At 36.9% G+C, this 27,553-nt stretch overlaps 1 protein-coding gene across 6 annotated transcripts in view; it reads left to right on the top strand.

Moving 5' to 3' along the window:
* Positions 1-27,553, top strand: part of KIDINS220 (kinase D interacting substrate 220) — a 102,990-nt gene that overhangs the window by 27,941 nt on the left and 47,496 nt on the right. For all 6 annotated transcript variants that reach the window (XM_025867711.2, XM_073896966.1, XM_025867708.2 and 3 more), the window contains 14 exons: positions 1,750-1,848; positions 3,768-3,866; positions 5,176-5,274; positions 8,065-8,242; positions 12,400-12,564; positions 13,647-13,826; positions 14,630-14,795; positions 16,820-16,971; positions 17,158-17,447; positions 18,221-18,361; positions 19,052-19,295; positions 19,646-19,734; positions 21,709-21,853; positions 26,035-26,197. In XM_025867711.2, the coding sequence (XP_025723496.1) occupies positions 1,750-1,848; positions 3,768-3,866; positions 5,176-5,274; positions 8,065-8,242; positions 12,400-12,564; positions 13,647-13,826; positions 14,630-14,795; positions 16,820-16,971; positions 17,158-17,447; positions 18,221-18,361; positions 19,052-19,295; positions 19,646-19,734; positions 21,709-21,853; positions 26,035-26,197 (2,210 nt within the window). The remainder of the gene's footprint in view (positions 1-1,749; positions 1,849-3,767; positions 3,867-5,175; positions 5,275-8,064; positions 8,243-12,399; positions 12,565-13,646; positions 13,827-14,629; positions 14,796-16,819; positions 16,972-17,157; positions 17,448-18,220; positions 18,362-19,051; positions 19,296-19,645; positions 19,735-21,708; positions 21,854-26,034; positions 26,198-27,553) is intronic.

Below are 27,553 nucleotides of genomic sequence, written 5' to 3'. Positions count from 1 at the left end.
GTAATTGTCCTTGATGTCTGTGATTGTAGTGTTGTTCATGGCTGGTGTTACTCACTTTCCCAAGCCTTCACCTATACTTAGAATTTTCAAAATTGTACCTCTTGCTCTAATCTTTTCTCAGAACACTACACTTCTATTTCCAACTCGAACTGTCTGCTTGAGTGTCTGATGGGCTTTAAAAGTTACAGCAAAGCAGATGTCTTGTTTGGTTCATCCCAGCCCTGCTTTTCCTTCAGTCTTCTCCATCTGAGTGAATGGCATCACCATTCACCCTGTTGTTAAAGCCCCAAGTTCTACGCATTAGCCTTGATTTCTCATCCCCACCTACCACATCTAATTCTTCAGCAGGTCCCTTTGGCTCTACCTCCAGAACACATCCTGTGTCTGTCTACTTCCCTTCCCTCTGTTTTAATTGGTTGCCACCATATTAACTTTTTTCCTTTCTAGAGCATACTGCTCTTGTTGCTGTTTTGGGACCTCTGCACCAGCTATGCTCTGTGGGGAATGCTGATCTTCATGATCACTATATGGCTGCCTCCTCCTTGTCATTCTGACCTCAGCTTAAATATGAGTTCCTCAGAAAGATCTTCAGTGACCCAATCCAAAGTCACAGTCCAGTCACTTTCTATGTCATCACTATATTTTAATTTATTTACATGCCATTTGTCTAATTTTTTGTTTGTGTTTATTTTATGTTGTCTGTCTCCTCTAGACTGTCAGTTCTTCTAGAGCTGAGAACTTGTCTGTCTTGTTTCCCAATACCTAGAACGGTACATGGCACATAGTAAGCAATGAGATATTTATAACCTTTTATTAACTTACTACTCTGGCACCATATTAATGCTAACATTCTCAACTAAAATTGGTTTGCTTTGCATTTATTTCTGCTTTTAATGTAGTAGTTAAGATACTACACAGGGTGCTAAATTCAGTAATCCTCAAGGACTTGCATCTTGATTTATAACCCATTGAGGCCCACGAAGGATTGAGATGAGCCACAGCTCATGGACTTGCCCAACTCAAATTCCTACAACTGATTTGTAATTTAGAGTAAAAAAAAATTAGGCAGGCATTGCCAGAATAGCCATTTTACATTTGAAGTAGTAGGAAGATATAATTAATAATGATTGTTGTTTGGTAAATATAATTTTAGGGCAAAGAGATGTCTTTATGAGGTAATGAACTTCATCTAATCCTTGTCATGGGGAATGGGTCAGTCTTATGCACTGTTAGCTTGTAATGCCAGATTGCTATGACTGTGGATACTGGTCTGGGAACTACCCTATCCCTTAATGAAATGTGGTTATAAACTCACTGACAGCCATAGCCGTACAACTCCCTTTTTTATAATCCATGGCTTTCATCATATAGCATTAGTCCAACGGTTTTGTATTATTTCTCAATGTTCATTTGATTCATTGACAGCTCTGGTGTCATTTAATTTAATTTTACATTTATAGTGGGAAGTCAGTCACCTTCAAAGAGTATGGCTTATTGTTTTTGGTAACTTATCTTTCTAAACTTTCGTCGTGGAATTTAAGAGTCCTCATTTTGAGGTATAACCTATCTCTTACTCTAGGGCTATTAATGTCTGGTATTAATGTTAGTTAACTAAAATTTTTCTCTTATTTTGAGATGCCCTTTTTCCCAAGAAATTTGCAGAGAAATATCTATTAATATACAATTAACTTCAAAACAGTGTTTATTTGTTCTTTTATCAGTTTACCTTTTTTTTTTTGATCTTTTTAGAGTGGAGATACTGTGTTGATTGGCGCTGTCAGAGGTGGTCATGTGGAAATCGTTCGAGCACTTCTCCAGAAATATGCTGATATAGACATTAGAGGACAGGTGTGTGTGATTCCTGTGCTGCTGTCATCTTTGTGCACCATCATTTGTGCATGTTGACTGAGAACAATGTCTTTCTGAGTTTTCTCTGGAGATGAGCTAGTAGATCCTAATATAGTTAATGGATGCCTATATTAAGTTTGACTGCCCTTATTACAGAATTTCTCTTAATGTCGCGTTAGATGACATTAGAGCATGTTCGAAGCTCATATTTTTCAAATACACCTCTCTTACTAGTGTATAAATATATTCAATCCTGAAATGAGTAGTATGATACTGAGACAGTTGCTGATACTTTGAATGTATCCAGTTTATTTTCTTTAGTATTTTCCCTCTGTTTTGTCTTTCTCATCCATGTGTTGTTCTTCCATTCTTGCTGTTTTATCTTTCTTTTCCTTCTTCCCCATTCTGCTTGCCTTTCCTAGGACCCCTTGATAGTGCCTGTGGACTTTGCTTAAGGCAGTCATAGCTCACAGAGCTACAGAGGTTACTAAGATTAGGTAAACCTCCCCTAAACTTGTGAATTTATCCAATGTTTCAAGAGCTTTAGGTTAAAAAAAAATCTACTTAATATTCCATTTTGTTGTTGGACAGCCTACATTTCTACTTAGTTTTCCCTTGAGTTTAGCTTGTATCCAAATCTATTTTTGAATCAAACTAACAAATATTATGCCAAATGCTATGAGGGACTTAACATGAAACCCTTGCCTTGTAAGAAATGTGTATTTTAGTTAAGGAGGTTTTACTTTGTTTTATGTTTATTTTTGTGTTTTTACATAAACATACAAAGTGATGCCTTTTGGTATAAGATGGTATATGATTGATTGGCTAGTGAAACTTACCACTGTAAGAGTCTTGAGGTGGGAAAAGAAGGCATTAAGGAAGGCTTTTGAGAGAAGGTAGAATTTGAGCAAGGTTTGAAAGATGGGTTGGATTTAGATAGGTAAAGAAAAAGGAAGCCTGGTATTTTAGGCAAGGATAGTAGAATAATAAGATGAAATTCAAGAAAACGGGGAAGTGAAAGACTATACTCCTTAGCTGGCAAAAAGGTCTGGCTGGCTGCGGGCCGGTGGGGAGTGTGGCATGGGAGACAGTGTGGCATGGGAAATAGAAAGGGGCAGGGCTGGAGAGGTCTGAGGGCCAGACCAGGAACGTTGGGAAGCTACGGCACGTTGTTGAGGTGGGGAACTCTACCAGGAAAGTTTGGTGTGGGAGACTTAGTGTGGCAGCCCTGGAAAGTCAGTGACTGTCTTTGGCGTTAAAATCATAGTTTCACTAAAAGATGGTTGCTGGATCCCCTATTTAGAGTTTACCTAATTCCTTTTTGTCTGTCAAGCCTGTTTTCCTATGTTTTAGTCACTTTATTTTGTTCTCTAGCTCTCCTTTCAGGGTCTGTTGGATCAATTTTTGGTTTTTGAACTAGATGGGATTATAAAGGATCAGATCAGGATTGGTGTAATGGATGCAGGGTGGGTGAGGATTAAGAAAGGAAAACATGGTAAAAAAAAAATTCACCTTCTGTTTGTGTAGTACATTCTCATGCATTATCTTTTGAAAAGATTGGGCAGATGAAAAGCCAAGGGTCATAATATTTGCAGAATATTTGACTTGTTCAAGGATGAGCTCAGGTATTGACAACTTCCACTGCACAGCCCGGAAATCTGACCGCATTAACAAAAGCATACTTTACCTTATCAGGTATGTGGGATTGCTGCTTTCTACATCAAGTAATATTGTTTTCTTAGGCTTCTTTCATAAAGAATTTCTTAAGAGTAAATCCAAGATAGAATAAGGGTTAATATTATTTCCTCTTTGTTGGTATTCTGGCAGAAATGTTAAAAATGATGTTTTATGTTTACAAATAGCAGTTTCCAATATCGTATCTTAAATGAAGTGATTGTTGATTTTTTTCTATTATATAGGACAACAAAACTGCTTTGTATTGGGCTGTAGAGAAAGGAAATGCAACAATGGTGAGAGATATCTTACAGTGCAATCCTGACACTGAGATATGCACAAAGGTATCAAGGACATTTCTGTTCTCCTAGCAATACCCAGTGCTGAATATTAGTACTGCTTGTTTTTTTCAATCATCTTTTGTTTGATATTAGAATTATACTGATTTCACTGGTAATAATCTATATTAAATTGGGGAGTAATTTTGTATCCTTCCAGAAGTTCTTTATTCACAGGAAAATATAGTGTATAATGTGTTACTTTAATGAAATACTTTCAGAAAATATAATATCAGCTCTTCATAAATTGTGGATAGGTCATTTTTTTCAGAACTTTTATGCTTTTATTTGGAATGCAGAACACATTTTCTTTTAAAAGACCAGTGTAAGTGGTTCTTGGTTCCCCAAACCAGTCACTTTAATCTATTTGCTCAAATCATGTGAAAAATATAAAACCTATATAAGACTTTAGTGATTGTATTTGACCTTATGTGTAATAGTTTTCCATGGGGAAAATGTATTTGGAATGGATATATTTGAATTGAATTGGTAGGAATTCTAAATGAATAAACAAACTTGTGGAGTCACTCATAAGATACTCCTATTTTATCTGCTAGAGATTGGGACCAGCATCTTCCTATACTATGGTAGCTTTAGAGCCCTAGGGCAGAAAGTTTCCTGGGATACCTTTTGGTGTGTGGGTGGCTCCTTGATAATAATTTTTTTCTTAAACCTATGTGTCAGCCACTGTGACCATCTGTGGGTTCTGACCAGGTTTCTGTCTCCTAATTCACTGCTGAACTATGGTCTCTTCCTATATCCCTTAATTTGATTTTGAAAAGCAATCATGAACTTTTTTGAGGTTTTTCCAGAGGCACATTTCTTGTATCAAATTGTTTTTCCTGTTACACACGGGTCCTTAGGTGCACAGAGAACTGACGTGATGCTGGTAAAGATCTCTGAAAAATCTAGGCACTGGCTTGCCTGGACATTGACTGGCCAAGCTGTGGGTTGGTTGGTGGGGAGTGGTGTGAATGGGAAGTAGTCTCTGGAGGGGCTGCCCACGTGCCAATGGTAGAAACTGGGAAATAGCCAAATCAATGAGGGGCAGGGGACTGTTGCCAGAAATGGCTGCTAAGGAGCTGGGCATATCCATTCTTGGCTGAGTGATATAAAATTATTTTGATACAAATGATTGGTTGGGAAAGGAAAAGCATTTTTTCTTGTTAGTTTTTACAGCTATGTTTTTTTGAGAACATTTTCAATATAGACTTGTGCCAGAGTCAGATATTTCAATTCTTATATGTACATTGATGTAACTTTAAACATTTATGAGTAAAGCTATTAATCTGGCAAATCTTATCTGTGCCTGCAGGACGGTGAAACACCACTTATAAAGGCTACCAAGATGAGAAATATTGAAGTAGTAGAGCTGCTGCTAGATAAAGGAGCTAAAGTATCTGCTGTAGATAAGGTAAAACATCTGTGCAGAGAGAACACTTTTTGGAAGGCTGTTGGTAGACTGACCTGTATATTTGCTGGACTTAAGGGAGTCTGGTTTTATTTTGTGGAGGGAGAGATTACTTGCCGGGGCGATCTATGTGGGATTTTGGTCCTGTGATATCTTCTTGGCTGTTCTGATAGCGTGCTGAGGAATGGGCAGGCTTAGGATGCTGTTAAAGAGGCTGCATCAGATTTTCCTTCTGTTGCTCACACCAGTTATGGCAAGCTGCCATTGACCACCGTACAAAGAGGACATCATCAGATGTAGAGCTTGTTGCAGACAAACAGGAGGAAAGAATCCAAGGGTCTGGAAAAGATAGACTCAGAGCAGACTAGTGTTAATATCCACTAACAGGAGATAAAATGTTCTGCCATGTCCTCGCCATAATCCTCTTAGAGAAATGTTCATATTTTCCATGGCAAATTTAACTCTAAATTGCTTACTACTTCATATAGAATTGATTCCTGGTTTGATTTTGTTTTCATTTTAAACAGAATTTCTCTACTTCTTGATTTCCTCCCATAAAGGGAATGAATTGATTTATATATGAAGTTAGAAATATAAATTTTTCCATCTAAATGTATGATATGATTTGGGCTCTCCTAATCCATAATAAATTGAAGTTTATCTTTCTACTGTTTATGAGGCAATTAAACAAAAAACACAGAATCAGTATGTATTTGCATTTATCAAGAAACAACATTGCTTAAGAAAAAACAAAAAAATCTTCCCATCTATTACCATGTTTGTATAATTTCTTATAAAAGAAAGTAAACTTTGATATTGAAACTAGGAATGAATGACATAAAATCAAGAGATTTTGCAGCTGAATATATTTAGCTTTATAGAAAACTTCCTGCATTACCTCCTCTTCTCATTCTGCCGTTGACTTGTTTCTGGCCCTGGCCTCCTAATTTGCAATAAGAAACCACTGGACTAAGTGCCCTTTCAGATTCCACATGGCCTCATTAATTCGGTAACATGCCATTTATAAATATTTGTTTCATACCCACTAATAAGTTTCCTGGAGTTCTCTGTCTCCATATCCTTTTGTGTATTGCCTCGCCTCAAGTTAGCACATACTTGCTGAAAAGCACACATGATACTTGGAGCATTTGTCTTCATTCAGCATATACTTAGGATGGATAAGGTGCTGTCATGCTAGAATTTGGAATACAAACCTATAAAAGTCTTGATCCTGGCTCTTCATGGAGGATTTCCTACAGATACATTTCAGAATGAAGATTAATGCTATTTTCACCTAGCCTGTCCCTGATCTCAGTTCTGCACACTGGCTGAGTGTGTTAACGTCTTCCCTGCATTTTCAGAAACCTTGTGTCTGGCAGAAGTGCCACAGATGATGTTTCTACCTTCTCACAGGTTTGGGGATATAAGAGATGGGGTTCAGGTGGGGAAATAAAATGATGAAATCTGGTTTAGGTGTGTTTTGTTTGAGGGCTGATGAGACATTCAGGAGGCTGTCACCAATAGGCATTGGGAAGTGTGGGACTAGAATTTGGGCAAGAAATCAAGCCTAGTGATGAGAATTTGGCACTTAGTTACCGAGAGATAAGGATTGCGTGGTGTGCCTAAGGTCATCAATGGGAAGAAAGATGAAAGCTGAGGTCAGAACTTATGGCATGTGTCACATTCTACTTTGTTTTATAATTTGCATGTTTATCTAATTTCTTCCTGTTATATTGTAAGCTGTTTAGGGTCAGGGACCGTTTTGTCTTCCATCTTTTTATCTTCCAGAGTACCCAGAACAGTGCCTTACATAGAGTGAGCTTAATACATAGTTATTGTGCCATGTGTTTAGGATGTGGAAAGAGAATCTAGAAAAGGAAAAAGTAGACCCAAAGCAGAAGAGGAGAGTCAAAATCAAGATAAGGTTGTGCCATCGAAGCTATAGAAAGAATCTTGCAGGTCATTTTCATTTAGTGTTCTAGAGAGATCAGGGTAGATGAGAACCGAGAACTTAATTTGTTAACTTCTTAGGTCATTGTCTTCAAGAGAGGTGTTTGTGAAGTAAAAAGTGGGAGAACACATTGCAGACCTAAGGTCTTTTTTTTGTTTGTTTGTTTGTTTGTTTTTTACATGTTTTCATTAGTGTTGGATGTGAATACTAATGTGACTGGGGATTCTACTAAGGGAAGAAGGTAGGTTGATATAGGGTGAAGTGAAAGGTGAGGAGGGCAGAAGAGGTGGTACTGGACAGAGATGGATAGATATGATATGAAGGACTCCAAGGAGGGAAGTGTAGAATGAATTTAAGGGCCTAACATGATGGTGGCTGGTTGGCAGAGGGCGTGGGAGCATCTGAGGTCACTCATGCTACATGGGATATCAGTATAGATTGTGAAGCTTTCTAGACAAATGCAGAAGAAAGTTGTACAGTAGAATTTGAATTAGTTGGGGAAAGTGGAGGACATCATGGACAATAAATAATTGGATGAGGGATAGAGGTAAATCCATGGCCTGGGAGGTGCTGCAAGGAGAAAGCCTGTTGCTTCTCCTTTCAGTGAGTTGAGGGGAGGGGAGAAGAATGACCTTCATTCTAGAGGGCTGTGGGAGAAATAATACCCAAGAAAAGCTAGGTGAGGATCTTGAGAAAAAAATTACAGAGGAGAGAGAGAAAAATTCAGATTACTTTTTCACCCTATATAAAAAATATGAAAAGTTCTGAAACATGAAAATTGTTATTCTGTATATACTATATGTAAAGTATATGAAAGTTCCAATTTCCTCTCTGTTTTACAGAAAGGAGACACTCCTTTGCATATTGCTATTCGTGGGAGGAGTCGGAAACTGGCAGAACTTCTTTTAAGAAATCCCAAAGATGGGAGGTTACTTTATAGGCCCAACAAAGCAGGCGAGACTCCCTACAACATTGATTGTAGCCATCAAAAAAGTATTTTAACTCAAATATTTGGAGCCAGTAAGTATTGGGCTTTGTTCCTGACTGAGCTTTTAAAAAATGAATGTTCTATGAAAAACTAAGAAGCCAATAGCAGTTTTGCATGTATCACTTAACTGGAGATTATGGAAGTTGAGAAAGTTACTATTTTGCTGTGGAAGAATACTCCTTCCTGTCAAGAGTTCTTCTGCATTGTCCTGTAGCATCTAAATGAAGTACATCCAGAGTTGTCTATCAACTTTGAAGACCTCTAAAAATCTAGCCTGCTTTTCTAAAAATCTTTTCCTTCTTATTCTCCCAGGTATACTTTGTGCTTTTATCAAAACATGCTCTGTTTTCTCTGTGGCCTGAGCACTTAAGAGTTCTCCATGTTTGTTTGTTATGCCTGCCACAGGTCTTACCTCTCCATCTCCACCAAGGTTCCTTGTCTGAATCTCTCTCCAAGGCTCCTGTCAGTTGTCCCCTTCTCAGTGACGTTTTAACTGATCTGCCTAAACCAGACAAAATTTTTGCCTCATTTGAATACTTAAGCACTTGTGTTTACATTCTTTTTTTTATACTTATTGTACATGGCCTTCTTTTTCTTTTAGAATTTTCTCCCTTCTGATTCCACGTTCTTCAGGACAGGGACTATTTCTTCTTTATCTTTACATCCTCTGTAACATCTAGCATAATGCTTCGAATATTGTACTCAAATGGTTTTTGATTGAGAAGAATGTACATGAGTATATAATCATATGTGGTGTTTTGAAATATGGAACAATTTTCTACTAGAATTAAAAAAGAGATATGCCAGAGTGCCTGGGTGGCTCAGATGGTTAAGCATCTGCCTTCGGCTCAGGTCATGATCCCAGAGTCCTGGGATCGAGTCCCGCATCGGGCTCCCTGCTCCTTGGGAGCCTGCTTCCCCCTCTGCCTCTCTCTCTCTCTCTCTCTCTCTCTCTGTCTCTCATGGATAAATAAATAAAATCTTAAAAAAAAAAAAAAGAGAGATATGCCAGTCTCAGAAACCAAGGAGATAGTAGAATCCCACCACCTTCCAGTTGAGCTTCTTACTTATAGATTGTTTTTAAGTATGCTTCTATTGTATTATGAGTTCTTGTATTTTAAAATATTTTTTCTGATTATAATATTAATGCACACATGAATTTCAAAATGAAGACACAAATATAGTAGAAAGTGCAAATTTCCCATTGTCCCTTATATCTTAATTCGTAACTGTTTGAATGACCCTACAGGATTTTCTATACATTTCTAAAAATGTTTTGTACTATATATACAGTTTTAAAAATTAATAATCGGGTCATACCATATTATAAATATTTTTAATAATGAACTATATTTAAAAGCTAGTACAGTAAACATCTTTGTACATGTATTCATTAACTCGTGTTTTTAGGATTATTAGAATAAATGCCCAGAAGTAGAATAGGCAAGTCAGTTAATGCTCATAGTTTTGGGCGACTTTCCAAGCGACTGTAACAATTTCTTCTGCCTTGGACCATGTACTGTAGGGCAGCTCCCTATGACCTTGAGAATACTGGAGAGCTCCAACCTCCTTAATCTTGGCTAATCAGATCAATTCAAGAAAAAAATCTCATGTAATTTGCATTATAAAATTATTAGATGGTGATCTTTTCATATGTTCACAGGATATTTGTATTTTTTCCATTTTCCTCTTTATATCCTTTGCCCATTTTTCTCTTGAGTTTTTGATATTTTTTTTAAAAATTGATTTTAAGTGTCTTTATATGTTATGGATATGGATCATGGGTCCATCCTATATGTTGTACCCCCTCCCAGCTTCTTCTTTGTTTATGGTGATGGGTTTTTTTTTTATTCCCCATCTAAAAGTTATGCAGATTTGTAGTTTATTTGTTGGTCTTTTCCTGCAGTTCTGGCTTTAGTATTATATTGAGAAAGAAGGGACTTTAACACACAAAGATTAAAAAGGTTTTTTTCCTTGTATTTTCTTCTAGTATTTTTTATGGTTTTTTACATTTAATTTTTTAATGTTTCAGGAACTTATTTTTTTTAAATTTAATTTTATTATGTTAGTCACCATACAGTAGTACATCATTAGTTTTTGATGTAGTGTTCCATGATTCATTGTTTTCATATAACACCTAGGGCTCCATGCAATATGTGCCCTCCTTAATACCCATCACCGGGCTAACCCATCCCCCCACTCCCCCCCAAAACCCTCAGTGTCCATAGTCTCTCATGGTTCGTCTCCCTCCCGATTTCACCCCCTTCATTTTCCCTTCCTTCTCCTAATGTCCTCCATGCAATTTCTTATGTTCCACAGATAAGTGAAACCATATAATAATTGACTTTCCCTGCTGACTTATTTCACTTAGCATAATCTCCTCCAGTCCCATCCATGTTGATGTAAAAGTTGGGTATTCATCCTTTCTGATGGCTGAGTAATATTCCATTGTATATGTGGACGACATCTTCTTTATCCATTCATCTGTTGAAGGGCATCTTGGCTCTTTCCATAGTTTGGCTATTGTGGACATTGCTGCTATGAACGTTGGGGTGCATATGGCCCTTCTTTTCACTACACCTGTGTCTTTGGGGTAAATACCCAGTAGTGCAATTGCTGGGTCATAGGGTAGCTCTATTTTTAATTGTTTGAGGTACCTCCACCCTGTTTTCCAAAGTGGCTGTACCAACTTGCATTCCCACCAACAGTGTAAGAGGGTTCCCCTTTCTCCACAACCTCTCCAATGTTTGTTGTTTCTTGCCTTTCTATTTTTGGCCAATTTTTGCCATTCTAACTGGTGTAAGTTGGTATCTCAGTGTGGTTTTGATTTGAATTTCCCTGATGGCTAATGATGATGAACATTTTTTCATGTATCTGTTAGCCATCTATAGGTCTTCTTTTGAAATGTGTCTGTTCATGTCTTCTGCCCAGTTTTTGACTTATTTGTTTTTTTTTTGGATGTTGAGTTTGAGAAGTTCTATATAGATCTTGGATATCAGCCCTTCGTCTGTAGTGTCATTTGCAAATATCTTCTCCCATTCTGTGGGTTGCCTCTCTGTTTTGTTGACTGTTTCCTTTGCTGTGCAGAAGCTTTTTATCTTGATGAAGTCCCACAAGTTCATTTTCCCTTTTGAGAAACTTATTTTTTTAAGGTATAAGATGTATAGAGTTTTCCTTTAATTTTTTTAAAAATGGATGGTTCGCCCCTCCCAGCACCACTTATTAATTCCTCCCTTGCCTACTGGTTTGAAATGCCACTTATGCTAATATCTTGTGCTGGTTCTGTGATGCTTTAATTATTGTAGCTTTTGGTTATTTTTCTCCAAAGACAACTACTCTTTCTCTGGTAGTCTTTTTTTTGTTTTTTTTTCTTAAAGATTTTATTTATTTGACAGAGAGTTAGAGAGAGAGCACAAGTAGGCAGAGCAGCAGGCAGAGGGAGAGGGGAAGCAGGCTCTCCGCTGAGCAGGGAGCCCAATGTGGAACTTGATCCTGGGACCCTGGAATCATGACCCAAGCCGAAGGCAGACGCTTAACTGACTGAGCCACCCAGGTGCCCCTCTCTGATAGTCTTTTAAAATTTTTTCTTAGCTATTCTTATATGTTCTTCTGCCTTTCAATTTTTCAAAAATTCCTGTGGATTTTGATTGGAATTGTCTTAAAGTGGTAAATTAATTTGGTGAGAATTGCTGTCTCAAAGCCATTAAACCTTTCTGCCTGGAGCCATATAATGTCTTTTTCTCTGATTACTATATTTTATTCATCAGTAACATTTAATAGCTTTCTGTATATAGGTATTAACACATATTAAATTTATTCCTATATACTAGTTTGTGTTTTAATCATGTTTTATTGATTCTAAAATGTACAGTGTTCCACATTTTAACATGTCTGAAATTGGAATGTGTTTTATAATTGGTGGATAAGAGAGCACTGTGTCACAGTTTGGCAATATGTTATTTCTTTCTTAGTTATACATAATAATGATGCATCTTACAATAAGTAGGTATCTTAAGTTCAGTGAAATACGGTGTTTAAGAATCTTTTAACCTACTTTTATATGGGCGTAACCATTTAATAAAACAGTTTTTTTCTAATTAAATAAACAATTGATAACTGAGAATTGATGTTCCTTTTTAGTGGTAATGTCTCTTTTTAATGTAAGAATATGGTGTGTTTATAATTACAGGACACTTGTCTCCTACTGAAACAGACGGTGACATGCTTGGCTATGATTTGTATAGCAGTGCGCTGGCAGACATTCTCAGCGAGCCTACCATGCAGCCACCCATTTGTGTGGGGCTGTATGCACAGTGGGGAAGTGGGAAATCCTTCTTACTGAAGAAACTAGAAGGTAAAGGGCATGTTTGTATAAAGTCTGTATATATATAACGAAGCTTTCTCTGGTGTTTGTTCTTAAGTAAAGCAAAATAGATTTTCATGTATGAGTATGTGTTGCACAGTTTACTACATTGAATGTGTTACCGCTTCCAGTTGATCCTCCACACAGTCATTTGAGTTCTCTTCCTAAAACAAAGATCCAGTTGTGTTATAATATTCTTAAGATCCCTTGGTAGCAGATTTTCTGCATGTGCTATTTTTATTATTATTATTAATTTTAAGTAGGCTCCACCCAACATGGGGCTTGAACTCAGGACCCCAAGATCAAGAGTTGCATGCTCCACTGCCAGCCAGGCTCCCCTGCATATGCTGTTTATAGTCATCATATCCAGAGCCCTTCCTAAACTCGTCACTTTGCATGGCATACCCAGCAGCACTGCCTCATGCGTATGCCCCGTGTTGCAGTTACGGAGGGCTGTTGGCTCTTGCAAGAACAGACTACTTTTCTTGAGTTGCTCCCTTTGTTAGGAGCTTCTTAGACAGCTCCTCCCACTGCCCCTTTGATTGGGAAAATCTTATTCATTCTTCAAGGACAGGTTTCAGTATTGCCTGTAAAATTTTTATCGCATAGCAAAGTAATGTGTTCCAGTTTTGTATGTGGAAACTATACCTTGTTGCTTATATAATACAAACCACAAAAAATAAAGACAAAATCTTGACAGATGGGAATATATGAAAAAGGATTTATGTATCCTCAATATGAAGCAAGAGAGTGGGTAAAACAAGGGTGGGTGTACCCCTAGGGAATGGAGTTAGGATGTTTATCTAAAGAGCACATTGGCAAAATGGTTGAGGAGCAACATTCTATCTAGAGACTTAGTAGTAAGTGCCCAGTAAATGTTTATATTGAAAATTGCAAATTGAGTTAGAAGTTGTATTTCTTAAAAACTTGGGAGAAAAAAAACGAAACTACACCTGAAACTAATATTACTCTGTATGTTAACTAACGGGAATTTAAATAAAAACTTGGAGGGGAAAAAAAAAAGAAGTTGTATTTCTTAAAACAGGATTAAGATTTTCCTATTTCTCTTTCAGATGAAATGAAGACTTTTGCAGGACAACAGATTGAACCTCTTTTTCAGTTTTCCTGGCTTATAGTATTTCTGACCTTGCTGCTTTGTGGAGGGCTTGGTTTATTGTTTACTTTTACAGTCGACCTGAATCTTGGGATAGCAGTATCATTGAGCTTCTTGGCTCTCTTATATATATTTTTTAGTAAGTTTTTGCTTTTTATTTTTTCAAAAATAGAGACAGTGTTAAAACTCCTTGTTTTATTTAAAGATATTAATAGTTTATATATCTATGTTTATAAAATATAAAATATTATCTATATCTCTCCTATAAGTGATTTTCATAATTAATTAAAAGATTTTCATAATCTTTTTGCTGTTTTATAAGTTGCGTAGAGGAACTGTCCACAACCTGGCTGGAGTAGCTTTAAACACTGGTGTACTGCTTGTTGATATTGAAGTAGAACTCTAATTTATTATACTCACTTTTTTATATGCTAATGACTTACTATATTTAAGTCTTTTTTGAAAGTAAGTCTTCATAGCCATCAATGGCATGCTCTTGGGCATTTTGATCATGCCTATGATCTTTATTTTACTTAAAAGCAAAGTAAAAACAATTATAGTCCTATTCTTAGGGGATATCTTCAGTTGTAGCAGAGGAAATAGATTCACTATTGGAGGAACTGGTAACTTCAACAGGTGCAAAAAGTGATAAACCCAAAATCATTTACATTTGAGTCTGAACTAAGTGATATGTTTCTGTTTAAGGCATTATCTTTCTGATTGTGTTTCTTACATCATATTTTAGTTAGCTTACTGTTTTCCACATACCTTCTCTATGTTGGTTAATTAGCTGAGGAATTCTTTGAGGAGTAGTTAGGAAATAGCATGGAACCAGGGAAAGTCATGTAAGCCTACTTTTCATTACTTGATATTTGACAGTGTGAGAAAAGAGGCTGCTTGAGTGATGATTGTTTTGAATACTTTTTTTAAACTGAATTTCAGTTGTCATTTACTTTGGTGGACGAAGGGAAGGAGAGAGTTGGAATTGGGCTTGGGTCCTCAGCACTAGATTGGCAAGACATATTGGATATTTGGAGCTCCTCCTCAAATTGATGTTTGTAAACCCACCTGAATTGCCCGAGCAGACCACTAAAGCTTTACCTGTGAGGTGAGTTGGTCCCTTTGACAGAAGTAGCTTTTCATGCAATGAAGCAAAAATAAAGTTTATAATGCTTTCTCAGTGTATGTTCCAAAAAAGCATTGATTTCTTTTTGTTTCCCAAAGATTTTATTTATTTGTCAGAGAGATTGAGAGAGAGAGAGAGCACAAGCAGGGGGGAGTGGCAGGCAGAGGGAGAGGGAGAAGCAGACTCCCCACTGAGCAAGGAGCCCGATGTGAGACTCGATCCCAGGACCCCGGGATCATGACCCAAGCTGAAGGCAGACATTTAAGTGACTGAGCCACCCAGGCATACCAAGGCATTGGTTTCTTGAACTTTTTATATGAGAAATAAAACAATATGTCCTGGTTAAGTAGGTTTGAGAAACACTTTATATCATATCTTCCTCTTGTACATAAAAGGATGAGAGACACCTCTCCCTAAAAAAATCTGGTTAACTTTGATTTACCAAATTTGATCTGAGCATAACCCACCCCCCCGCCGCCATGACACCTTTTCCATCCTTTAGGAACACTTTGAAGAGAGCATAGGACGTAGGATGGGGTCCTGGCATCGCCTTGCATTAGCATGTAACCTTGGCTACTGAGCGTGCCCTCTGAACCACTCTTTCCTCACCTGTGGAAATAAATTGACTTGCCTATCTAAAATTATTATTAATGTCAAATAGGAAATGTGTGATAAAACAGTTCAGAAAAGGTGAAAAACATGTATGTCAAGAATAAAGGAAAGTTAGAGGGTTCCAGAGGAACGTCAAGTGAAAAACAGAATTGAAAGCAAGAGGAATTCAATAGAAATTAGGAAAATAGTTAAATGCATACTAAAGGATTAAGAATTTTAAAATTATTAAAAGATAAAATGTGTAACTTAAGATGAAAATTAATAGGCCAAACCAGATGAAACATCAAAACTATAAATATGAGATAAAAATAAAATAAAAACTTGTATAATTAGCATATATGATTAAGTATTAGGAGAAGGATTTACAAATGAAAAGGTAGAATGAAAAAGTTAAGAAAACATACAGAGTGGGATAAAATAATTGAGGGAAATATTGTCACAGAAAATTTATTTTAGATTAATGAGATGTTATTTAAAAAAAAGTTAGAACAATTAAAATAGCATAAATCACGGGCGCCTGGGTGGCTCAGTTGTTAAGCATCTGACTTTGGCTCAGGTTGTGATCCCAGGGTCTTGGGATAGAGCCCCACGTCGGGCTCCCTGCTCGGCGGGAAGCCTGCTTCTCCCTCTCCCACTCCCCCTGCTTTGTTCCTGCTCTCACTGTCTCTCTCTCTCTGTCAAATAAATAAAATCTTTAAAAAAAATAGCATAAATTAATACCACACACAGAGTACAGTGTGATCCTAAATTGTGTTTTGAAAGCAGTGCTTTTCTACTGGATTGAGATGAGCATTTAATTTAGGGATGGAAGGGGAGAAAGGAGCAAATGCAGAAATCCTATCCACTCAAGAGGATCAGGATACAAATTATTCAATTATCTCAAAGAACAACCTGAAAAGAATCTTTTACACCTCATTTCTAAATCCTTACTAAATGTTTAAGCTATAAATAAAACATTCTAAAACTTGAGTTTTGAAATGGCCTTTAATCTTAATGACTATAGTATTTTGTGAGCCTTCTGATCTCTTCGGTTGGGGCCTCATACGCTTCTCCGCGTGGCTCTTTCAGTCCCTGTGCCAAGGGCCCTGCATGTGTCCGATGCTGTGCCTGAGGCTCTGCCGCCACATTTGACCCTGCTGCTTTTCGTCAGAATTAACTTCATACAACTCTGCCACATTTTACTTTGGTTATTGCCTTTTCCTAAGACAAGTATGTACGATGTTAGAAGTGGAAGGAACCTAATTACAAGTTCTTTTCCCTCTTCAGAACTTGAATGGCAATATTTTAAAAGAGACATTAAGAAAATGTAGGGTACATGATACAGAATTGATGTATGTGGAAATTATTTATTTCTTTAGATATCTGAGTAACACTTTACTTCCTTTCCCCCCAAGGTTTTTGTTTACAGATTACAACAGGCTGTCCAGTGTAGGTGGAGAAACATCGATGGCTGAAATGATCGCAACTCTCTCGGATGCCTGTGAGAGAGAGTTTGGCTTTTTGGCAACCAGGCTCTTTCGAGTATTCAAGACTGAAGATACACAGGGTAGGACTTCCTTCTTCCTCCTTCTTTGTGTATATGTGTAGGGGATGAGGCTGAGATGAATGTTCAGTGCATTTCTGTGAAAACACGAATTGAACATCAGAAATTCATATGCCATGTCTGTCATGGTTAGGATCCTCTAGGTACTTGGTATGTAAATAATTGGTAAAACTATTTGTTGTCTTACAGGCAAAAAGAAATGGAAAAAAACATGTTGCCTGCCATCTTTTGTCATCTTCCTTTTTATCTTTGGCTGCATTATTGCTGGAATTACTCTCCTGGCTATCTTCAGAGTTGACCCAAAACATCTGACAGTGAATGCTGTCCTCATATCAATCGCGTCAATAGTGGGATTGGCCTTTGTGCTGAACTGTCGTACATGGTGGCAGGTGCTGGACTCTCTCCTGAATTCTCAAAGGAAACGCCTCCATAATGCTGCCTCAAAACTGCACAAACTGAAAAGTGAAGGATTCATGAAGGTAAGCACTCACTGATCATTAGAAAGTAAATGAATGTGGGTATGCTACCATGACCCTGATGGTGGGGCTTTAGGGTGTGGACTCTGTAAATGTTACAGTGTTGCATTTGTTTTTAGTTTTAGTCCAGATTTGCCCTGTGGAAATGTACATCTGAAGTGGGAAAAATTAAAATACAGGTTTTTATAAAATAGACTTTTATAAGGTACTTCTAGGAGTTAGGAGATTGCTCCACAGGTCACCAACTACCTGATAGTAATGGGTGTCCTGCCTAATAATATAGGCTCCTCTAGATTCCGGTAGAGGAAGCAAATAAAACCACCAAAACATATAAAATAGCACCATACTTTTAGAATCAAAAGGGACTTTATACAATATCTGTAACCCCTTCCTTTGATGAAGGTCATGTGCCATCAGGAGCCAACTGTAGTGTGATGTTTAGATCATTTGAATTTGCATTTAGTTCCTAGTCTTTTGACTTCCAGAGTATGTGATCTTGGCAAATAAGTCACTCAGCCCAGTTTGTCCTTTTACAGTGGGTATGACTGTGGCTACCTCATTGTAAGGGTGAAATGCTCTAATTTATGTAAAGTCATAAATTTTTGTATCACATTTATAAATTGTGAAGCACTCACTGCAGTTTTAAGTGGGACCTCAACTGGCAGTGAGGACTTGGGATTTCTTTTCTTCCTATTAGATGAGTTTCTGTCAGGCTTTTTAAGAAATGTGCTTAAATTTCTTCTATCTTCGGTGCTTCTGTCCTTTCTTTTGCATAGGTTCTTAAGTGTGAAGTGGAACTGATGGCCAGGATGGCAAAAACCATTGACAGCTTCACTCAGAATCAGACAAGGCTGGTGGTTATCATTGATGGATTAGATGCCTGCGAGCAGGACAAAGTACTCCAGATGCTGGACACTGTATGTCTTCGCCATCTTGAAACTTATAAATAATTGTCACATGTGGTAGCTGAGAGGAATGACTTTGTGAATTTCTCAAGTGGAATTTGAATAGTACTTTCTCTTTTGTCAAACCAACTATTTTTTTTAAGTGCAGAAGTATAGCAGGAGTAAATGTCTCATCACAAAGAGATTTAAATAATTTTAGCTTCAATGGCTGTGGGAGAAAATGAACAAAATAGCTCTGAAGTCCATAGTGTGACTCCAGCTTTCTTTTGCAGATAGTTATGGTTAGAATCAGAGGCAACAGTAGGGAACCCACAGAATTTGTAGTTTTTGTTTAAATAGGCGTACATCAGTGGCTCTCTATAAGGTATGTTAAAACAATAGTGTGTAGCTGTGGAGAGAGACCAGTGTGCCCAGCACCTCACGTATATTCACAAAATTCCTATGTGTTTTGATCTTTCCTTTTATGTTGTCCATAAATATCTCAAAATAGGACAGGATTAATTGTTTTCTTTGGAGGTTTTATCACTGTTAGATGGTGAAAAACCAGATTGAGAATTTAATGAAATTTGTTTTCATATGAAATAAGAGTTTGAAAAAAGTATTTAAAAAATATAGTCACCAAAGGTTAGTACAGATTTGAAAGGGACTTTTGTTGGATAATTTGAAATTTATATCCTAAGTATACATTTTTTTCTACCACAGGTCCGAATTCTCTTTTCAAAAGGCCCATTCATTGCCATTTTTGCAAGTGATCCACATATTATTATAAAGGCAATTAACCAGAACCTCAACAGTGTGCTTCGTGACTCAAATATAAATGGACATGACTATATGCGCAATATAGTTCATTTACCTGTTTTCCTTAATAGTCGTGGACTAAGCAATGCAAGAAAATTTCTTGTGACTTCAACAACAAATGGGGACATTCCATGCACAGATAATGCAGGTAAAGATCCAGTTCCTCAGGTACTTCAGTTTGAAGTAGTTACGTAGTATTTTATGCTGACTCCCCTTTTACCTTGAAAAATACTGTTGGTATTTCACTTTTCTTTAAACATCATGTACAGCAGGGGCACCTTCGGTCAAGTGCCTGCCTTCGGCTCAGGTTGTGATCCTGGGGTCCTGGGATCGAGTCCCTCATCGGGCTCCCTGCTCTGCGGGGAGCCTGCTTCTCCCTCTGCCTCTGCCTGTCTCTCTCTGTCTCTCATGAATAAATAAAATCTTTAAAATAATTAAATAAATATCATGTACAACAGAATTTTAATACAGTGGTGCTCTCTCGACACATTCTTTAAGGGATACAGGAAGATGCTGACAGAAGAGTTTCACAAAACAGCCTTGGAGAGATGACTAAACTCGGGAGCAAGACAGCCCTTAACAGGCGGGTAAGATGCCGCTGTTGTGAGCGGTGTGTTTGTGCTGCTGCTGTTAAGGTCGAGCTGAGGTGACACTACGTAAATATGTGCTACTGTAAATACTGCATCGAACTCATCAAATAAATTGTATTATTGAATTTCCTTTTGGCTTCAGGTGGCATTTTAGGAAACACGTGAGCCTAGAGCCCGTAACAACTGTGCATTGTGTGGTAGTCCCATTCCTCTCCTAACCTGTTCCCAGCTGCCCTTCCTCAGAGCAGCTGAATCAGAATCTTTGGGAGTGAGATTTGAAAGCTCTCCAGATGATGTCATCCGGGGTTGAGAAGCCCTGTATTCATTCCAGGTTAGGTTGTTACCTGTTCCAGGTGCCTGTTGCCACCAGAGCTGTACGGCGGAAAGAGGCTTGTGGTGTGAGAAGAGCTCCATGCTCTTCCTGCTGGCTTTCCTCTTTCCCTGATATCTGTGAGGTTGTGACCCTTTCTTTTACACCCACACAGTGATTGTGTGTCCTGCCCAGCCACCTCAGGTTTCTCCTCGAACACTCGTGTTTTCCCTGTCCTACCCCACTCTTAGAACCCTCTTTTGTGTATAGATCAAGAGAGTGTTACAAGACAGGAAGACGTCCACTTGCAGGTAAGTTACAGTGATAGTGCCACTTAACATTGGGCTAGCATCGGCACTGTTTTCTTTTTCCTAGTTTGCTACCATTACATTTAGGACATTTTATATAAAATGTGTCTTCAGTGACATTTTAATGTTTTGATTTTATGTCTCTAACCTATATAAATATGAGTGCAAAATTAATATGAATGACACTTGATAGTACTAAATTAGAAGGAGGGTATAATTTCACATTTCGAATTTGTCTCTTAGTAGTTTGGCCTTTTGGGCTGCCTGTGCTTGCATCTGCCATGACTTCAGATGAGAACTCACCTTTGTTGTGCTTATTCTTCCTCAGATTAGAAGGGATTCTCTATCCCACTCTGCCCACTAGAGCGCCTTTAATTCTTTTTTTTTTTTAGATGTTTTATTGTTATGTTAATCCGCATACATTACATCATTAGTTTTTGATGTAGTGTTCCATGATTCATTGTTTGTGCATAACACCCAGCGCTCCACGCAGAACATGCCCTCTTTAATACCCGTCACCAGGCTAACCCATCCCCCCACCCCTCTCCCCTCTAGAACCCTCAGTTTGTTTTTCAGAGTCCATCGTCTCTCATGGTTCGTCTCCCCCTCTGATTTCCACCCTTCATTCTTCCCCTCCTGCTGTCTTCTTCTTCTTCTTCTTCTTTTTTTTTTTTTAACATATATTGTATTACTTGTTTCAGAGGTACAGATCTGTGATTCAACAGTCTTGCACAACTCACAGTGCTCACCATAGCACATACCCTCCCCAGTGTCTGTCACCCAGCCACCCCATCCCTCCTACTCCCCCACCACTCCAGCAACCCTCAGTTTGTTTCCTGAGATTAAGAATGAAGGAATTCTTAATCTCAGGAGCACCTTTAATTCTTATACATATGCGAGGGTAGTTGTCACACATTTAAAAATAACCTAAACATCAAGATGCTGAATTCTTACAACTAGACAAGAATTTATTTGTTTTATTATTTCAGGGTCCCTATGAAATTGGAACTCCTATAAGAGTTTGACTTGAATTCTCTTTACATAATTCTGTTTATTTATAATCTTAAAGGCATTTAGCTTTCTCTAATTGTACGACTATAAATCAAAATACATCTGAAGTTAAATCACACCATTTGATGCAGTTGCTGCTAATATTACTTTATAACTGTTCTGTAAAGATTCTGCCTCAGGGAATAATAATAATAATGACTTATTAGTATATAATCTTCCTCTTTGACTAAAATTTTAGATTATTTTTGTTGTCATCATAAACATATATTAATTTCTCAAAAAGCCTTAAGTTCTCAGACTTGGGAGTATTAGTTCATTCTCATTGTTCTTAAACTCCTTCAGGATACTTACCGAAGAAGGCAGATGCAGCGGACCATTACTCGGCAGATGTCCTTTGATCTTACAAAACTGCTGGTTACCGAGGACTGGTTCAGTGACATAAGTCCTCAGACCATGAGAAGATTACTTAATATTGTTTCTGTGACAGGTAACTTTTGTTTCTTACTATCTTGTGGTAGGTAATAAACTTGAACACATTAGCAAAGCAATTCACTTTCAGAAACAAAAGGATGTACTGTGTTCATATGTTTATACTGCTGTATACCACTTTTATTTGCCTTAAGTGTATCTAATAAAACCTATATTAGTTTTGACAATGAAAATCAACCATCAGTTGTACACTGTTATTTTTAAAACTTGGTGATTTAAAAAATCTTTTATTTCACCTCAGGTTTAATTTTTCTCTTTATATAAAGATAATTTTATGCTAATTTGTATGACTGAGTATAATTAACTTATAATTTAAAATGTTGGCATTCAGATTTTGTACACTTTTAGTTTTTAGATGATAGATTTTTTCTTTTTTATTGGGTTAAATAAATAACACATAACAAAATTTACTATCTTAACCGTATTGAAGGGTATAGTTTGATAGTATTAAATGCATTCACACTGTTGTGCACCCATCACCAACATCCATCCCCATAATTCTTTCCATCTTGTAAAACTGAAACTCTGTACCTGTTATATAATTACTCCCCCTTCTCCCCTTCCTCAGCACCTTGCAACCACTATTCTACTTCCTGTTTCTACAGAATATTACTACACTAAGTACCTCATAAAAGTGGAATCATATAGTATTTATCTTTTTGTGACTGGTTTATTTCACTTAACATAATGTCTTCAAGGTTCACCATGTTGTAGCATGTAGAATTTCCTTTCTTTTAAAGAATGAATACTATTCCATTATGTATATACCACATTTTGGCTTATCCATTCATCTGTTGATGGACATGTGGGTTGCTTCAGTGTTTTAGCTATTGTGAATAATGATGGTATGAACATGAGTGTATCTTAATATTTTCCAAGACCATACTTTCAGTTCTTTTGGATATATACTCAGAAATGGAATTGCTGGGTCACATGGTATTTCTATTTTTAATTTTTTGAGGAACCTAATTCTGTTTTCCGTGGCTGTACCATTTTACATTCCCACCAACAATGCACAAAGGTTCCAATTTCTCTACATCCTCGCCAACACTTTTTTCTTTTTCTTTTTTTTTTTTGAGAGTAGCCATCCTAATAGGTGAGAGGTAGTATCTCATTGAAGATTGGATTTGCATTTCCCTAATGATAGTGATGTTGAGCATCTTTTTATATGCTTATTGCCATTCCTATATCTTCTTTGGAGAAATGTTTATTCAAGTCCTTTGTCCATTTTTGGATTGGGTTGTTTGGGTTTTTTATTGTTGTGTTTTAGAAGTTCTCTGTATATTGTGGATATTAATCCCTTATCAGATAAATGATTTGCAGATATTTTCCCTCATTCTGTGAGTTGCATTTTTACTTTGTGGATAGTGCGTTGTGGTGTACAAAATTTTAAAATTTTCTTGAAGTTCAGTTTGTTTTTTGTTGTTGTTTGTGTGGCTTTGGTGTCATATTCAAGAAAGTACTGCCAAATCCAATGTTGAGAAATTTTTATCCTATGTTTTCTTCTAAGTGTTTTATTGTTTTAAGTTACATTTAGGTAACTTGATCCATTTTGAGTTAATTTTTATATATGGTGTTAGGTAGGGGTTCAACTTCATTCTTTAGCATGTGGATCTCCAGTTTCCCCAGCACCATTTATTGAAAAGACTGTCCTTTCCCCATCTAATGGTCTTGGCACCCTTGTCAAAATCATTTGACCATACACATGAGGCTTTATTTCAGCTCTCTGTTCTGTTGATCTATATGCCTATGTTTATGCCAGTCTATACTGTTTTGATTACTGTAGCTTTGTAGTCAGTTTTGAAGTAAGGAAGTGTGAGTCCTCCAGTTTTGTTCTTCTTTTTCAGGATTCTTTTGGCTATTCAGTGTCACATGAGATTCCATATGAATTTTAGGATGGGTTTTTCTATTTCTGCAAAAAACGTCATTGGGAATTTTGACAGATTTCATTGAATCTATAGATGACTTGGGTAAAAATGTCAATAGAATATTCCAATCCAAGAACATGGATGTCTTAATTAACTTATAATTTAAAATGTTGAAATTTGGGGGCGCCTGAGTGGCTCAGTCGGTTAGGCGTCTGCCTTCGGATCAGGTCATGATCCCAGAGTCTGGAGATCAAGCCCCGCATCGGGCTCCCTGCTTGGTGGGGAGTCTGCATCTCCCTCACCCTGCTCTTGTGCTCTTACGCACACTCTCTCTCCCTCTCAAATAAATAAATAAAATCTTTAAAACAATGTTGAAATTCAAATTTTATATGCTGCTATCGTTTTAGTTTTCAAATGATATTTTAAATAAAAATATTGACAATAAAATTGAAGATTATTGCCCTGTGACGGAATTCCAAGCATAGAATTCAGCTCTTCACCATGTTAATGCTTACATATAAATACAAATACATATAAATATAAATTTAGTATATAAGTGTATGTTTCTTTGCATCATATTGAATGGTACTTTGTAATATTGACTAGTGTTAACACTGTTACGATAGTTACGCTGGAATTTGCTTTTAGACTAAGGTTGGGGTACATGCTATGAACTAAATTGCAAGTGAAGTTGTATCTAATATATGTACAATATTTTTGCTACTTAAATCCCTTTAAGTGAGGTCTCAAACTTTATTAAATTGATTATGTTCTACAGTGGAAATGTTCTAGCATATTATCAATATCTTTGTATGCATTTAACAAATATATGGTGACTGTCTAGATATGCCAGATTATCAGTCTGGGTATTGTGGAGATAAGCAGTAAACAAGATAAAGTTCTTGCCCTATTGGTAAAGACAGAAACATATAAAGTCATGTAATGATAAGTACCATAAAAACCTCATCTACTCTTACCATTTAGTGTCAGAGTGCCCCTGGTGCAGTCATTGTTTCTTTCCTTTTCAATCTGAACCAGCTCCTTTGGTGATCTCATTTAGTCCCAAAGGGTTGCATACCATCTACATGCAAAAGATTCTCAAATGTATATCTTCAACCTTGTTGCTCTCCAGTTGCCTACTTGATATTTAGTGGTGTTTAATATATGTCTGATACATACCAGGTCCAAAACTGAACTTCTGATCCTCTGCTCCAAACTTAATCCACTTATAGTCTCCCATCTCAGTTAATCCAATTCTTTTCCCAGTTCCTTGGGCAAAAAAACATTGGTGTCTTTTTTTCATATACTGCCTCCAATCTGTAGTGCATTCTTTAGTTCTATGTTTAGACTATATCCAGAATCTAACTATTTTTCATGATTTGTAACATACTACCCTTATCCTTTGTATCATTATGTCTCATCTGTATTAATTATAGCAGTAGCCTGACATCTCCCTGCTCCTACTTTTCCTCTGGTCTAGTCTCCATGTGGCAGCTACAGTGACCTTTTGAAATAGACGCCAATCATGTTATTTCTCTGCTCAGAACTCTATTATCTTCCCATTTTGCTGAAGATAAAAATCTTAAGTCCTTACAGTTTCTTACAAGGCCCTTTTTGACGTGATGTCTCTCTCTTTACCTCTTTCCCTACCTCTGACCTCATCTTCTACTCTCCTCTTCCATCCCTTACTGACCTCTTTGCTGTTCCCTGAAAATGCCAAGCACGTTCCTGCCATGTAATGATCTTTCTTTGGAGAGATGCATAATGGGCTTTCTCATCTCCTTTTAAGTCTTCACTTAAATGTCAGCTTTTCAATGGGACCTTCCTTTGTTACCTTATATAAAATTACACTTCCTTCTTCAACATTCCTTGCTTTATTAATTTACTTCATAGAAGTGACCACCTTCTAATGCACTATATCATTTCCTTATCAACTTAGAATGGTACTTTAGAGGATGGGGTCCATCATGGGTGCATTGATGTTCTGCTGTCTGATTGTGGGCAGTGTTGAGACTGGCTGACACATAATTCTGAAAGATTTTTGCTGGCATGTACATGGCAGTATGTAACACTAGTAGCAAATGACACAAAAAAATTACTTTAGACTTAAACAGAATTGTGTTTAATCCCTAGCATTTTTCCAGTACAGCTCTTTGGATTATAGAAGCCATATAAATAGTAGGTTTGAATTTGTAGTGTAAATTAAATTGCAACTTTTAAATATTTAAATTATTTATCAATATGCTAAATGTTTTGCTTAATATAATATTACACATCTATTAATTTTAAAATGTTTTTATATTTTTTAAAGGACGATTACTGAGAGCCAATCAGATTAGTTTCAACTGGGACAGGCTTGCTAGCTGGATCAACCTTACTGAGCAGTGGCCATACCGAACTTCATGGCTCATATTATATTTGGAAGAGACTGAAGGTATTCCAGATCAAATGACATTAAAAACCATCTATGAAAGGTACTTTGTCTGACCTCTTGATATTTAACTTTATCTTAGATTGAGTTGACTTTTGAGAAAAAAGTTAATGCATATAAAGCAAAATGAATACAAAATAATATGCATGAAATGTATACTTCTGTATTCAACTAACCATTCTCATTAATTCCATTATAATTTGGAGTTGTATTAGCACAGGTAAATGTCTCATGTAGGATTTACCTCTTTAGTTGGATATAGTCTTCCCTTTTCAGGGTAACTTACATGGTAAAAAAAGTTTAATTAATAGTCCTTTTAGTTTTGTGTATTTATACATACAAAATGCAAATCTTGAAATGTTATTATTTTTTCCATCTTATTTTTTATTCTGTCTTTCCTTAGAATATTAAGGTTAAATTTTATTTATTTATTTATTCATTTGAGACACAGAGATACAGAGAGAGAGAGAGAGAGAGAGAGAGAGAGAGAGCATGAGCAGGGGAAGAAGAGGCTCCCTGCCAAGCCAGCAGCCTGATGTGGGGCTTGATCCCAGGACCCTGGGATCATGATCTGAGCCGAAGGCAGATGCTTAACTATCTGAGCCACCCAGGCGCCCCAAGGAGGTTAAATTTTTTAAATCATTTAGTACAGATATTTTCAGTTTTGTTATCTGGAGGACTTTTGAAACTGAATATAAGCTGGAAAACATTCTTTGCATCAAGCAATAAAGGAATTTATTGTTCCTTTAAGGTCAGTCATTCGAAGTACTTTTAAGATTTTTTCTTCTGATAAGAAATTAATTAAATTTTTTCTCAAAAGATACGCAGTTAAGGTTCAGCGAAATGTCAAGTATGTAAAGTTTTAAGAGTTGACAATTTATCAAATTCACAAATGAAATTATAATCCTTTTTGTTTGCCAGAATAGTTAATACCTTCAAAGTGTTTAATTGCTGCTCTAAATAAACATCTCTTAGAAAAAAGATAGTACCAAGAAATTATACAGTTTTGTAAAACTCGGTATAACTGAAACAATTATTGTAACATATAAATGAAATACTAACTAACAAAGCATTTAGTGTATAGTTCATATATTAAAACTTTTAAGATTGCAAAAATTTTTTCTTAAAGTACTGTTAGCATACAGTTTTCCTTATTTTTCAAGCCCCATATTTTTTAAAGATTTTATTTAGAGAGAGAGAGAAAAAAAGAGGGTGGGGGAGGGGTAGTGTGGGGGGAGAGGGGGAGAAATGTCAAGCAGATTCCATGCTGAGCACGGAGCCCAGTGCGGGGATAGATCTCACGACCCTGAGATCATGACCTGAGCTGAAATCAAGAGTTGGTCACTTAACCAACTGGATCACCCAGGCGCCCCTCCCCATTTTTCATGTATGTATTTTA

The sequence above is a fragment of the Callorhinus ursinus genome, unplaced genomic scaffold (genome assembly GCF_003265705.2).
Source record: "Callorhinus ursinus isolate GAN/ISIS: 27379988/994484 unplaced genomic scaffold, GSC_fseal_2.0 scaffold10, whole genome shotgun sequence".
NCBI lineage: Eukaryota > Metazoa > Chordata > Mammalia > Carnivora > Otariidae > Callorhinus > Callorhinus ursinus.
This window is presented reverse-complemented; position numbering and strand designations above follow the sequence as displayed.